Source organism: Etheostoma cragini, chromosome 14 (genome assembly GCF_013103735.1).
Source record: "Etheostoma cragini isolate CJK2018 chromosome 14, CSU_Ecrag_1.0, whole genome shotgun sequence".
NCBI lineage: Eukaryota > Metazoa > Chordata > Actinopteri > Perciformes > Percidae > Etheostoma > Etheostoma cragini.
This window is the reverse complement of record NC_048420.1, coordinates 8,287,519-8,302,185: the sequence shown is the minus strand read 5'-3', so window position 1 is coordinate 8,302,185 and position 14,667 is coordinate 8,287,519. Positions and strand designations below refer to the sequence as shown.

Below are 14,667 nucleotides of genomic sequence, written 5' to 3'. Positions count from 1 at the left end.
AGAGGAGTTGTGAGGGACTGCAGTGACTAGGGATGGGTTGTCAAGATCTTTTGTCACTTCCAGTTTAGCAGCTGACCTGCTCGTTCATTTTGTATTGCAACAAAGAAATGTTCTCATTCTTCCATGAGCGCTAAAGTGTTTCACCTAAATGGCATGAATGTATTCCGCACATTTGACGTAATTGTAGACTAAGGCTGAGTATTCAACCTTAACACTTTCTTGGAGCAAACTGAAATGTATCTGTAGCACAGAGTATCAGAAACTCTGAATTTCATAAAGGACCACTCTGTTCCATTTTTCAGTTGGAGTAACAGATTATTACACATAAAGGCTTTTCAAAACACGGCACAATGGTTTATAATGCTAAGAGACAGGATTTTACGTCTCTGGAACGTTATCACGGCGGTAGTCTATATCCTAACTCCGGTGGGATTAATGAGGACTATGGTCAACTGCTCCTCAGATCTCTGCAGGTTAGATCTAGACAGCTAGCTAGACAATCTGTTCAATCAGAGTTTTCTGTTGCACAACTAAAACGACTTTTGAACGCATACGTACATGTTCCACCAATACAAATTTCTTCCTGCAGCTATTTTGCAGACGCATCGTTGCTCCGTCCGGGGATTAGCACCGCCCAAGAATATTGTGATTGGTTTAAAGCAGTGTTTCTCAAATGGGGGTACGCGTCCCCCTGTTTTCTTTTTTTTTGGAGTACTGCAGAGGGTAGGTCGTCTTTTTGTAAAATGCTCATTTACAAATATGTCATGCCTAATTCCTAAAATAAGTATACTATAAAAAGGAATGAATTAAGTGAGGGATTCTAAAAATGTGAAATGTAGCATTTAAATGTTTTTGAGTTACAAGGTGGTTGTTTAGTAATTCTATCACTGCGAACACTGTATTGTTCCTCTCTATATACGTAGATGTAAAAAATGTTGCGCTGGTCAGGGCGTACTTGGTTTAAAAACACAATGGATAGGGGGTATATTATTGAGAAAAGCTTGAGAACCCCTGGTTTAAAGAAAGTTTTGCTCCCATCCCAGAATGCAATGTGGACTAGCCAGAACTTCCTCCGCAGCACTGTGGAGGAAGGTCTGGCAATGTGGGTCTAACACGGTTGCAATTACTTAATGTTTAATTAAAACTATGGCAGGGTAATCAGTACCGCTTCTGGAACATTCACAACATAAACATTTCTCAACATGGCCGCCTAGTGTTAAATTTAAAACGGTTTTGTAAATAAAATTTGTTTAGGTAAAAGCACATCATTATTTGCTTTATTCCTAAAACTCGATTTGGGCCACATTCCATGCAGACTGACCAGCCAAGTCACTGACTCTTCCAGTAGTGGAGCAAAACTGTTCACCTTCAAAGTCTATTTACCTTCATGCTCTTTTTGTTATCAGGAGAAGACATCAGTCTGTCCATCTCTCAGGTCCTGAGCTGCAGACACTTCTGTAACAAGATGTGGCAGGCACTGAGATTCACACTGGGAGTACTGGGTGCTAACACAACCCCAGTGACAACACTGGAAGAGGTACAGCCAAGAAACCAGCTGGGGACTGCATTTTTATTCTGAATGTTCTGTTCATGTATCGAGTTGTCTAGTAAAAGGCCAACCTTGTCTTAAAACAACAACTGTTCAGAAATGTGTATGATTTCCACAAACACTAGCCCTTCATGAGCAGGCCTGACAGTCCCTGCCAGCCTCGGCACTAAATGTTTTAGTGTCTGCCAAGAGTAGATGGTGCAGAGAAGGACTGGCTTAAATGTAACAATCGGATTCTAAAAAAGACTGCCTGTAACAATACACTCTACACACCACATAGCCAAATAGTATATAATGAGGTATCCCTATATCAGCATTGGTATGAGCACACAGTTTGCTAAAGGACACACTAACATGAGCAGGCAAAGCATGGGCAGTGTTACAGGTCTTATTATCTTCAGTACAGTTGGATTTGACACATAAAAAACAATGTTATGGAAATAAGGCTGCCAGGGGATTGTCCACAGTCATGTTTGTATGCTAACTATAGCACAATATGACAGTTAATTTGATTCATCACACATTGATGTTTAAAGGAATACATTGTTGCTAACTAATAGGCAAACATCTGAGCAGCTCATGTCAGACAAAGCTTTTTCTCTCAGGTCATTTAGCCCAGATGTGATAGTTTGAGTGATTTGTTGTCAACTCCCAGTATTTAAGCCTTATGCAACCATCTTGAGTTGTCCGGAAACAAAAGTCTTCACAATCACGTATGACTGGAATGCAGCAGAAGTACAGAGCTGGAGTCAGGTTGCTATTAGCTTAGCTTAGCATTAAGACTGAAAGCAGGGAGAAACAGCTAGCCCGCCCTGTCCTACAAGCACCTGATTGACATAAAGGAACAGCGGTTGGATGCAGTGACTTTGCACGGCTTCCTGATGTCTTATTCATTCAGTGAGTTTACCAGCGCAATAGTCAGAGACTCTGGGTAATGAAGAAATAGTTTCAGTACATAACCTGCCCTCAAACCACAAAGGGTTGTTTTAACATTTCTGTGTGTGTGTGTAGATTAAAAGAGACGTACAGCCATGGATGTTTTGCATACATCATGTCGGGACCTTTAGATAGAGCCTGGCTAGCTGTCTACCCCTGATTTCTGTCTTGATGCTAAGCTAGGCTAACCCTGTTATGCGTCTTACTTTACTTTACACAGATTTGAGATTATCTGAGCACATGCTGTAATTTGCCTGGTATTGCACAAGGTACTATAGCAACTCAGGCAGCAGAAATAGTAAAGGAAGATAAAGTGTATTTAACAGGCATCCTGTCTAAACCCAGTATTTTAACTAATAGTTGTAAAGGATATTGACATGTAAAATATATATATTGATTATACAATATAAGTGTTTCTTTCCCATTTCCAGACGTGTGCAGTGAGCAGCATGGAGCGCTGGATCTGCTCCAGACTCTACAGCACTGTGGTTCAGTGTGAGCAAGCCTTCGAGGTCTACGAGCTGCACACGGTCACATCCGCGCTGTACTCCTTCTGGGTCCACAGCCTGTGTGATGTCTACATGGTGAGGAGCAGAACTCTCACATTGCATTATGGGTACACTTTGATGTCACCAAAAAAAGGACAGATTAGAAATGAGATCCGGACTTTTCTCCTTTGTATCAGCAGGAATATAAGAAGCAAGGCTGATATGTATCCCTGATTAATTTGTCTCAGGGTGCCAGGGAGGGATGTAAACCTGAATAAAACCAGGGTGTTTGAGTTGATCTTATAGTAGTTACGTGTGTGTGTGTCCCCTGTAGGAGTGTGTGAAGCCGGTGCTGATCCAGCGGCAGGATGGGGGGGCCGTGGTCCAGACGAACACAGAGCCCAGTGTTACAGCTAGGCAGGTCGCCAGTAGTGTCCTCTACCACTGCGTGTCCATGTCTCTGGCCCTGCTCTCTCCTTTCATGCCCTTCATCACTGAGGAGCTGTGGCAGAGACTCCAGCCACACGGACCTGGAGCTGCTGCCCCCCCGAGCGCTCTGTGTTTACAGCCTTACCCTTGCTCCTCTCAGCTGGTAGGTTTACAACCATCAAACCTCCCACAACCACACATAGACTGTAAAGATAATGGACATAGCAGAACCAAAAATCAGCAAACTTTCCCTTAAGTTACCCGTTAAGGCTAGCGGTAGCTTGCTAGCTTGGTTGGCAGAACATTGAACAAGATGTTTTTAGGTTATCAAAATCTGATCTATCAAAGCTCAACCAATGAGATAGCAAGTCATCGAACTGAATCTTTTCCAGCCTAAAACATGATAAGAACCTCTCGTCATGGCACCTTAGCTATCTAACAAAGTTATATCTTCCTTTTTTAATTGCGAGACGTTTCATGAACCCATTTTAAATTTCAAAGAAGAAAATACTGGCTTTAGCATTGTTGTCAGAGAGGATAGTACTAGCATCTTAGCATCTTTCCTTAATATCTGACAAATTGTGGTAATGTTTTGATTTAATACAGTCAATATTTTACATATTGAACTTTTAAGTTTTCTCTTATATATACAGTACATCTTTGCTCGTATATTCCTAAATGTGTTGTTATTTTTGGCTGGATTGTCAAATTTCCATGCATTTCAGCTGATGCGTTCTTTTTCTGTAACTTCTCCATCCTGCCAGGCACACTGGCATTTCCCTGAGGAGGAAAGAGATTTCCTGTTGGTGCAGGAAGTCATCCGAGTGGCCCGCTCACTACGATCCCATTGTGGCATGACCAAAGAAAAACCTGCCAGTAAGTCATTTAACAAAAACAACACTTCACTGATGAACGCTCAAAGACTGCTAGATGAAAATGTTTTCATACAAAAGAAAATTTGATGGGCTTTATTGATAAATTAATAAATGCATGGATTACTTAACTTTTTGTAAAAGTGGTTTATTTTCATATTGTATGTTGTGTGTTTCAGTGTGGGCAGTGTGTTCACCCGGCCAGGCCCAGATCCTGCTGCACTTTGGCTCAGCTGTTAGGACTTTAGGACGGATCTCCAGTCTCCATGTCCACTGTCCTCAGAGAGCAGACCTCTTCTCTGTCCACTCCACTCCTCCACCCAAAGGAAGCCTCATTGGTGTGGTGGACCACACGTGTCAGCTACACCTTCACATTCAGGTATGCATCAACTTCCTTCTGCCCTTAAGTAAGTCTCATAAACACAATGATATGGATGTTCACAGCTGCAAATGTTACAATCAAACCCGCAAATGGAGTTGGATTTGCAACTGACCAACTGATTGATTAGTGGACAAAAAAATGAATCGCCTACAATTTTAATAATCAATTACAGCTGCAAGTGGAGTCGGATGGGCCCTCACTCCTGCGTGCACTGGGGTTGCTGGCAGACGCCGCTCCATGCAACCATGCATTAGCGCGGCACTCAGACACTACAAATTATCACCAATGAAACTCCCTGCTGAGCTCAATGATACCTCACACAGGACTGTAATACAGTTTTATAGCTGTGAAAGGGGGTATAGCCAAAGCATAGGGCTCAGGGCAAAGCTTTACCAATAAAAAAAGTCTGCTGAGTTCATTGATACCTCACATAAGACTATATTTTAACCCTCATGTTAATGGGTCGAAGTGACCCGTTTTCCTATATCAATATTCTTTCTAACTACCCAACTGTAATTACCCGAAATAACGTGATTGATTCCACACAACGCTCTTTGGCAAGTACAAATCTCTACTTTCCTTAATTTCGGGGGGTCTTATTCAATTTTATAGCATTTGAAAAACAATTGAAGTGGTTTTGAGATAGTATTGAGTAAAAGTTGACATATTCCAGTCTGTGATTATCCATCAACATACATTCCTTTAATTTTGGTTTAAATGATTCATAATTTCTGCTTTTCTAACTCAAACATTAGGTATAATTTTGATTGAACATAAATTCCAAAAATAACTGTAAAACTAAAGTTAATAAGTTAGTGTTATGTAGTGTTGAACATTGAAAAAAGAGTCAAGTGTCGAAAATCAACACTTTTTTTTGAATACAACACAAGGGTTAAATGGGTCACCAGTTATGAAAGAGGGTGTGGCTTACGCATAGGGGGGCGGTCCAAACAATCACCAATGAATAAGGAACTCTGCTGAGTTAAAGGATACCTCACACAAGGGCCTACATGAAACATGTAATAAGTTACAAAAAAAAGGGCGTGGCTACATCATAGGTTGCGGGTCAAACTATTACCAATCAAAAAGCACCACTCTTGCATTGGACTGGACCCTGATGGAATGGAGAGGGGGCCACGTAGCTTCTCCAAGCTCCGTGGCAAACCCGGCCACCAGGTTCTTGCTGACGAGCCCTCCATTTGGGCCTGGCTCTAGACACGGGCCACGGGCCTTCTTCAGCGAGGGTAACTCCTCCTCTTCCTTGTTGACTCATGAGGCTTTTGAAGTATTCTTAGTATGGCCCCTTGCCTGAGACACCTTTATCATGGGAGACCCTACCTGGAGCACCAGGCTCCAGGTAACACATAGGGACACACAAACCTCTCCACCACAATAAGGTGATGTTTTCTGGAGAGGATCATTGTAGTGAATGTGATAAAAATCTGTGATTTTCTGGAGAGTTGGAGGGCATCAATACTGATTACTATTCAAATTAAGGTTAAAACTCTATTGACAAATCATGTTTGGTAAACAGTATTTGGTATCGAGAACCGATTCTTACTTGGAATTTGTTCAACTGCAATCTTTTTTTTTTTTTATTGCACTCATTTGGAATTATTTGGAATCGTTCAAATCGGATCAACGGTTCCAAATTTAACATGCAAAAGTTTTGGTTTCCGTAGCAGCCCCAGGCGTTTGTGTTGCAGCCTTGGAGCACAGTAAGTGGCGCTCTAAAGTCTGGCTTTATTTTACGTTGAAAAAGCATGCTAAAACTGCAAACCACCATTGAATCAAAATAACACTTTCCATTTATTTGTGAAATAAGTACGTGACCCGTTTCGATTCCACCCCTCAAAGAATTGCATTCGCGAATTGATAAGAACTGGAATCGAAAGGAAAAATCAGAATTGGAATCAGAATTGTTGAACTCAAAACGATGCCCAACCCTACTCCCAAGTAACAATTAGATTGCCATAATCATTGGAGATTAATTGTGAAATTGACTCAGCATTGACTTTGCAATGTGCTACCTAAACTTCAAAATGCAAGCTGGAATGACACAGGACATAGCCTCATCATCCATAACCACATGTGTGTACATCAGGATGCTGGTGTGTTCCACGGTTTCCATGGTGATGATGTCTAACATTCAGCATGGTTTACTCTCTCAGAGTGGAATGAACATTGAAAACCAGATGGTGCAGCTCTCCCAGCGCAGAGACAAGCTGATTCCAAAGCTGGAGAAGCTCCTGTGCAGAGTGCAGTCCCCAGACTACCTAACCAAGGTTCCTGCTCATGTCAGGCAGCAGATGGACACTAAGGTGAGCAGCGCTGGGCCGTAAGTTGCAGGCCTGCTATTGGTTATTTATAATCGGTTATTATTTGTCTTATTATGAGAAAGATTCATATTTTTGTATTAATACTACTACAACTATTACCACAAAAAAAACAATGACTGTTGAGTCTGTAACAATCTGCACCTTGATCCAAACTGATTGATAGTTTAGATTTTTGGTATGCCATTTCAGTTGCTACATTGTAGTTCATTAGCATTTTACTATTACTCTATTTTTAGTTGCATTAGCCCAAATATTTGCAATAATGTTAAAACCTAGAGAAATCTGGCATTGTAATCAATGACAGGACCTGGTCGTTTGGTTGCTTGTTGTTGGCTTCATATAACCTTTAGTCTAAATCCACGACGTTCCACTTCCATGATTGCTCCATTGCCTCCAAAATTCCCGCCGTATGTCCTTCATTCGGCTCCGTCCGGTTTATTATTATTAATTTAATTATTTGTATATTATAATTGTATCATTATTTATGTCTTTATTATGTATTATATACTATGCAGTATACTAGTTCTGTAGTCCATGCTCATCTGATTGTATTCTAGTTAGCATACAATCATACAATCATGTGTGAAAGTGTGACTGGGATTTTGACCCCCCACCTCCCCCCCATGTGTTCAGATGGCGGCTCTGCAGCAGGAGCTGGAGAGCGTGGAGGAGCAGCTAAAGGTCCTGCAGAAGATTCAAACTTCACCATAACTCCCGCCAATCGTGTGGACTGCTGGACATCACTCGCTAGACTTTCTGTCCAGTCTGAGTTTTCTGTTGCACGACTAAAACAACTTTTGAACGCACACGTTCCACCAAAACAAGTTCCTTCCCGAGGCTACCATTGCTCTGCTCAGCACTCCGCTCCGCCCAAGACAAGACTTGTGATTGGTTTAAAGAAATGCCAACTAACCAGAGTACGTTTTTCTCCCATCCCAGAATGTTGTGTGTACTAGCCAGACCTTCCCCCGCATCACTGTGGTGGAAGGGTTGGCTATGCGAGACCAGACTTGATGAATTATTCATGATGTTGTCTGAGCTGGTAATCTCTACACTGCTTTAATGAAGGACACTTCACTGCATAATATCATTATTATGTTGTTCACACAATGCAGTATCTCACGGTCAAACTGTGAAACTGTAGTACTGTACTGCATAACTAACAACTCACCTACAGATGGAGTTGTGGCAGGCTGCAGGTATCCATGGAACGCTTCTGTTTTGTAAATGCACACATGGCATGATGGAAGTTAGAAGCAGTTTATCGGTTGCTGCTGTTCAGCAAGTATTTGTGTCACAAAATGGCTTTTCTACCAACAATCCTTCATATTGATCATGTAAAAAAATATAAATATATATATATATATATATACTGTATTTTTTTCTAAACTTGACCTAATGTGTTTCCTTGTAGGGAATGTCAGAAATGTGATACCTGGAGGAATCAGTCCAGAAGATTTGGGTTAAAATTGCCTTAAATACAAGTCTAGTTATATGGAAAACTTCCCATCACTCTGGTGGGGATTACAAGCTATGTTGTGGACTAGACTCATCTTGGCACCAATCAGTGTTGGTGATCTAAGATAGTAGAAAAGGGATTTGCCTGTCATATTCAAATAAATAAGGAGGGAATTTATTTATTCAAAATGAAAATGCAGCCAAGTCATATCAGTCACAAAACAAGTGAGGTTGGTATGAAAACCTAATTACAATAATAAATTAAATGTAAAATAAGAATATATAAAATCAAAGCTAAGAGAATAAAGATGACAAGTAGGAGTCAATCACAGTCAGAAAAGGATTAATTGCCAAGTAAGTAACACAAGGAAATTGCGTTGGTTTTGTGTATACACACACACACATATAAAAAATGAAAATAAAATAAACAAAAAATACAAAAACAAATGTGTACAATTATAACTGTTTAACATAAAGAAAAAAAGAGACTATGCATTAAACATGTACACAGTGCCTAGTAATTCAATGTGCAGGGGTAGTGCCAATGTAAATAGATGTATACATATTGTATATGCATGTCAAACTAGAATTAGCTGTTATTTTAATATATTGATGCTAACCAGTGGAGGTATGTTATGTGTATAGTTATTAGACTTAACTCACAAAAGGGGTTCTAATGAAATTTGTTAAAGTTGCATTATGGGAACTGTATGATAGTGTTTTTGGCGCGTGTCCCATACTAGGAAATAAAAAGCATGATATCTGGGTCTTTGCTGCTTTATCTTGACCATAGAACAATGAAATTGTTCGGGGATAATGACCCTGCTCGGTTCGGGTCAACTCGATCCAAAACGGGGTAATAATCCGGAAGTGTAGTTTTGTGTGGTCGAATGAAAAATGCCGTCATCATACATGAGAAGAGGCAGCCTGTGGGAGACCCAGCTGCAGTATAGAGAAACTGAACCCGGGCACAGGACATGACTTTTCGATGCAAAATGACACTGTAGACATAAACGCCAGTGGCTGTGCAACAAACGTTGGTAGCGGAGCAGACACTGTAGCCTGCTAACATTAGCAGCGACTGGTGTTGCATACAAGAGCAGTGCCGGGGAATAATGGGAACCAGAGGTGGAGGTGCAGGCAACACTGGAGCCGCTGTGCAGCTCACACAGATATGTGCTGTAACACCGAAGGAAATGCAAGGGTTGGATAGCAAACGTTAGCTAGCCTGCTAGCCAGCCGGTCAATGCTGAAGCTTGATGAGAGCTTTATTTCCTTTCACGGTGCAAGCCCTACCGACTCGTTGAGAAAGGCATGTGAAAGGTGAGTGAGACACACACACACACACAGAGAGTTAATAACGTGTGTCAATGGCTTCGGCCAGGACTGCTCATGAATGGGGTGGGGGGGTGGGGACGTCACCGGTGCTGCTCAGTGTTAGCCAGCTAGCTAGCTAGCTAACAGCATAGCTAACTGTTTATTTTGCTACTAAGACACTGTCATACCGTCATGCTCAGAAATCAATGTAGCGGGGACAAACACTATGCTCCGGCCCAATTCAACGTCCACTGTGCTCTGTTTTAATTTAGCTAATGTAAAGCCGATAGTTTGGTGTCAGCTAGCTTCAAAGAAGAATTTAGCTATAACTTAACAGTCATAGACAGTTAAAGAAAGGTAGCTAACAGCTCGGTTTCATCTCAACAGACAAGACAGCTGCACCGCTCGTGACCTGCTGTGTGCAATGTGGGCATTTGCATCACCTGAAAGTTAACGTTATGTAGTGTTAGCAATGTAAGAGGCCTCGCCGGCCAGTCCTCATTGCCTTTCTACGGTGTAGCTAGTCATGTGAAGCATTAGCCGGATAGGATCGTTTAGCTGCCTGATGCCTCGGTAGGTGCCTGATGCAGGCTCCTCTGGATCATCCTACCAGTCAGTTCCACGTTGTCTGACGGAAGGAGGAGGGGGTTAAGGAAGAACAGAGTTTCAGCTGGTAACATTTGTGAGAAGAGCAACAGTTCCCTCCCTCTGCCCATCTTCACTCTCTGTTTAGTCAGCAAAGCTTAACTTAATACAGTCGGAACGAGACGCATGACAGATCTCTAGCCTGCTCCGAGATCAGATAACGTTACGGTTAGTTTGACACTTTATATATCTTATTTCTGTGGTTTAGTTCTTCTTTGGCTCATACTATTTACAGACATACTGTTTTTATATGTCCCCGACACTTCTTTAAAGTACTCTGACTGTGTCGGATTCTTCCTTTCCCTCATATTTTTACGTTTCTACTTTAATTGATCCATTGTTGCCTAACGTTAGTGGATGTACTGCTTTTGGTTTTCCAGAAAACAACTGTGGCTTAGATTGGCAGTTTGTTTCAGTGTCATGTGCTTTCTTTATCAAGATGACCATTTAAGTCAACTCTTTCAAAGCACAGTAGTAAAATATATAGCTGTGTTCAACTAGCTAAAACGTATGCATTCTAACGCAAAAGTCATGCAATCAATCATATCAATTCATAATTAATTCAATTTATCAATTCATAAATGTTCACTTTTTGTTGAAGTTATTTTAGAGAAGTGTTGATTGACCTGTGTCAAATCGGTTTAGCCAGGTACACCAGGTCATACGAGTGGATCTGGAAATCAACCCAATTTTTACCTCCCATGTGTCAGTAGCCCACAATGCTATATGCACCGAGTTGTGTTGCCTAAACCAAAACTGCGAAAATAATTAGATAGCTTGGTTTAAAAAATAGATTTTTCACAAACAGTCTCCTGAGTGAAAGTGGTTTTCTTTATACTACTACCCGCTGGGGTGCTGTTTTGTCAGGATTTTATCCCAGCACCACACATCTGGCAAGCTGACTACTCTCAATTTGATTTATTGTATCAAATCATAAGAGTTATCTCAGGACACTTTACAGAGTGTAGGTCTAGACCACACTCTGACCCAACAATTCCAGTAATTCCCCCAAGAGCAAGCATTTAGTGCAACAGTGGTGAGGAAAAACTTCCTTTTAGGGAGAAACCTCGGGGCAGACCCGGGCTCTTGGTAGGCGGTGTCTGGTGGTGCCAGTTGGAGGTGGTATGCACAGTGGCAATAATAGTTGCAATAAAGGTAATGGAACTATGACTAGAAATAGTAGTTCATGGTGACACTGCAGAGAATAGCAGGGCGTGGAGCAGGACCACGGCAACAGCTGCAACCATGACATAGGCGCCACCTTAATCCAGGGGAAACTGCTGGACGCCAGAAAACATAAGGATTCCTGGGAATAAGCTCCCCAGAGCTAGGTTAGTAACAAGCATTTCTGGGACATGGATGCATACAGATGGACAGAGAGAGGAGAGAGGAGCTCAGTGTGTCAAAGGAAGGAAGTCCCCCAGCAGACTAAAAGGAAAAATCCAACCTTTTTAAGGACACAAATTTTCTTTGTGAATGAATAATGTATTGTAAATAAAGAAATGTTCTCCCTTAAAATACAGGTGGCATAAGTATACATACATCCTAAAGTTCCCTTGGCCTTTGGAATTAAAATACCCCCCCCCCCCCATCATCACACACCCTTCACTACACATAGAGATTGGCATGGGGTACTTTCCATAAAATTGTCTCTTTATCATCTCTCTATTAGGATGCATAGTATCCAGGATATTATGTATCCTGATAAAGTTCCCTTTGCCTTTGGCATGCACAGAGATTGGCATTGGATACTTTCCATAAAATCATCTCTCAATGCAAATCAAACCGGCTATTAGTCTAACTAAAATAAAACCATGGCAATCTCTATGTATGGTGAAGGGTATGTGATGATATGGGGCTATTTTAATTCCAAAGGCCAAGGGAACTTTATCAGCATGCATCCTGGATCCATGAAATAACTGGCCTTATACAAATAAAATCTGCCTGGCTCTATGGGAATTTAACATAGGGGTATGTATGCTTATGCCCCCTGTATTTTAAGGAAGAACATTTATTTATTTACAATACATTATTCAGTTACAAAGAAAAAGAAAAAAAGAGAGTTTTAAGTTTACTCTTCAATTCAATTCAATTTTATTTATAGTATCAAATCACAACAAGAGTTATCTCAAGACACTTTACAGATAGAGCAGGTCTAGACCACACTCCAGAATCCACAAGGACCCAACAGTTCGAGTAGTTTCCTCCAGAGCAAGCGACAGTGCGACAGTGGCGAGGAAAACTTCCTTTTAGGCAGAAACCTCGGTCAGACCCAGGCTCTTGGGAGGCGGTATCTGACGACCGGTTGGGATTAGAATGTCTTAAATGTGGTGCCGTTGTCTGCCTCCTGAACCCAGACCGGGAGTGGATTCCACAGGAGAGGAGCCTGATAGCTGAAGGCTCTGGCTCCCATTCTGCTTTTAGAGACTCTAGAACCACAAGTAACTCTGAATTCTGGGAGCGTAATGCTCTAGTGGGACAATAAGGCACTAAGAGCTCTTCTAGATATGCTGGTGCTTGGACATTTAGAGCTTTGTAGGTCAGGGGAAGGATTTTAAATTTAAGCCTGGATTGTGTAGGAAGCCAATGCAGAGAAGCTAATACAGGACAAATATGATCTCTTTTCTTAGTTCTCCTCAGAACACGCACTGCAGCATTCTGGCTCAACTGGAGAGTCGTACAGGACTTATTTGAGCATCCTGATAGTAAAGAATTACAGTAGTCCAGCTTGGAAGTAACAAATGCATGGACTATTTTTTCAGCATCGTTTTGAGACAGGATGTTCCTAATTTTGGCAATGTTACGAAGGTGAAAAAAGGCTGTTCTTGAAGTTTGTTTTAAGTGGGTGTGAAGGATAGATATATTTACATGTCACAAAAAGGAGGATTTGTAGCTGATATTAACTACTATAAATGTAATTATTAGTAAAGAGTGTTAATTTTTTATTTCTAAGTGGGCAAAATTATTATCTCCTTGGGAAGTAGTTAAAGCTTTAGTGTTTAAACTTTTTGACATTAAACATCAGTTACATTCAAGCTGTGTCCAAATGAGTTGTTAAAAAAGCTAATTAAGAGTCCACATAACTCTCTCTGTATTTTTCAGTATGGCTTTAAATTAAATTTAAATAAAATTAAAAAAACAACAACAATGTAGAGCGGACGTGTCGTGGAAGAAAGCCTTGCACTTTTTTTCCTGTGGTTTTCCCTGGAAATTTGGCCCCACCCATAAGGTCGTAGTAATATGGAGGTAAACAGATCTGACATGTCCGTAGCTTGTTGAGCATGGAAGCACAGCCAAAGATCCGTTACCAATCAGAGCATTTTCTCCTTGTAGTCAAACATCCATCCTTACAAGATTATTGCAGGCCTATATTTATCAGCAGTAATTGGTTTAGGCTTTTCAAATGCAGAGGAGCTCCTGAGGAGGAGTCAGTGTGACCTTCATCCTTCACTCACTCACTCAATCACTCAAAGGAAACCCTTACTGTCACATACACACTGTCGACACTCGTGTTGTCGTATTTTTCTTTGATTGGAGAGCTCTGTGGACGCATTTTACCATTTGTTTAGAGCCTGTTTGTTAGGGGAAAGATGAACCTTCTTACACAAAACCTCAGGTATGGTCAGGGCCTAGTCTCGCTTTGCCAGACCTTTCTCCACTGCGTTGCGGAGGAGGGTCTGCCTAGTCCACACAGCATTCCAGGATGGGAGAAAAACGTGCTCTTTGTCATTGGCATTTCTTTAAACCAATCACAATTGTCTTGGGTGGTGTCATTGGAAAGTAAAGGATAAATATAGATCAATATATACCGATGTCTAGTCTAGGTTCAAAAGTAGTTTTAGTTGTCAACAGAAAGCTCCAATTGGACAGATAGTCCAGCTAGCTGTCTGGTTTTACCCTGCAGAGATCTGAGGAGCAGTTCACCATAGTCCTCAGAAATCCACCGCAGTTTAGAAATCCAACACAAAGAAAGAGGAAGGTGATGGACATCCGGCCAAAAAGAGTGAAATCTGGCGGAATTTCCGACTGCAATGGAACACTCCCGGAAGTGGAATGTCCCGGATATACACTAGTCAGGCACTAAATAGGGAGCCAATTAAAAGGGTCACTTCAGCCAAATTGCAAACCAAGGTTTTGTCAACTAACTCAGATTTTAGATATACACTTCTGAGATGTCTCTTCCCTAGTGCAATGATTTAGCTTTGAATGTTTGTATGTACATAGTGCAGGTCTTTTTTTTCCTCGGGGGGGG

General features: G+C 41.3%; 2 protein-coding genes across 6 annotated transcripts in view; both read left to right on the top strand.

Moving 5' to 3' along the window:
• Positions 1 to 14,667, top strand: part of vars2 (valyl-tRNA synthetase 2, mitochondrial) — a 47,311-nt gene that overhangs the window by 19,489 nt on the left and 13,155 nt on the right. Inside the window, exons 24-31 of one of the 3 annotated variants that reach the window (XR_004659317.1) lie at positions 1,407 to 1,537; positions 2,917 to 3,069; positions 3,308 to 3,565; positions 4,167 to 4,278; positions 4,454 to 4,653; positions 6,828 to 6,977; positions 7,629 to 7,940; positions 7,984 to 8,626. Coding sequence is in view for 2 of the 3 variants with exons in the window: in XM_034891694.1 (XP_034747585.1) it covers positions 1,407 to 1,537; positions 2,917 to 3,069; positions 3,308 to 3,565; positions 4,167 to 4,278; positions 4,454 to 4,653; positions 6,828 to 6,977; positions 7,629 to 7,706 (1,082 nt within the window). In the remaining variant the exon portion in view is untranslated. Of the gene's footprint in view, positions 1 to 1,406; positions 1,538 to 2,916; positions 3,070 to 3,307; positions 3,566 to 4,166; positions 4,279 to 4,453; positions 4,654 to 6,827; positions 6,978 to 7,628; positions 8,627 to 14,667 lie in introns of those variants that run through there. The other 2 variants (XM_034891694.1, XM_034891693.1) reach the window with 2 other exon arrangements.
• Positions 9,330 to 14,667, top strand: part of mgat1b (alpha-1,3-mannosyl-glycoprotein 2-beta-N-acetylglucosaminyltransferase b) — a 15,591-nt gene continuing 10,253 nt past the window's right edge. Inside the window, exon 1 of one of the 3 annotated variants that reach the window (XM_034891706.1) lies at positions 9,330 to 9,776. The gene's annotated coding sequence lies outside the window, so the exon portion shown is untranslated. Of the gene's footprint in view, positions 9,777 to 10,138; positions 10,584 to 13,592; positions 14,032 to 14,667 lie in introns of those variants that run through there. The other 2 variants (XM_034891708.1, XM_034891707.1) reach the window with 2 other exon arrangements.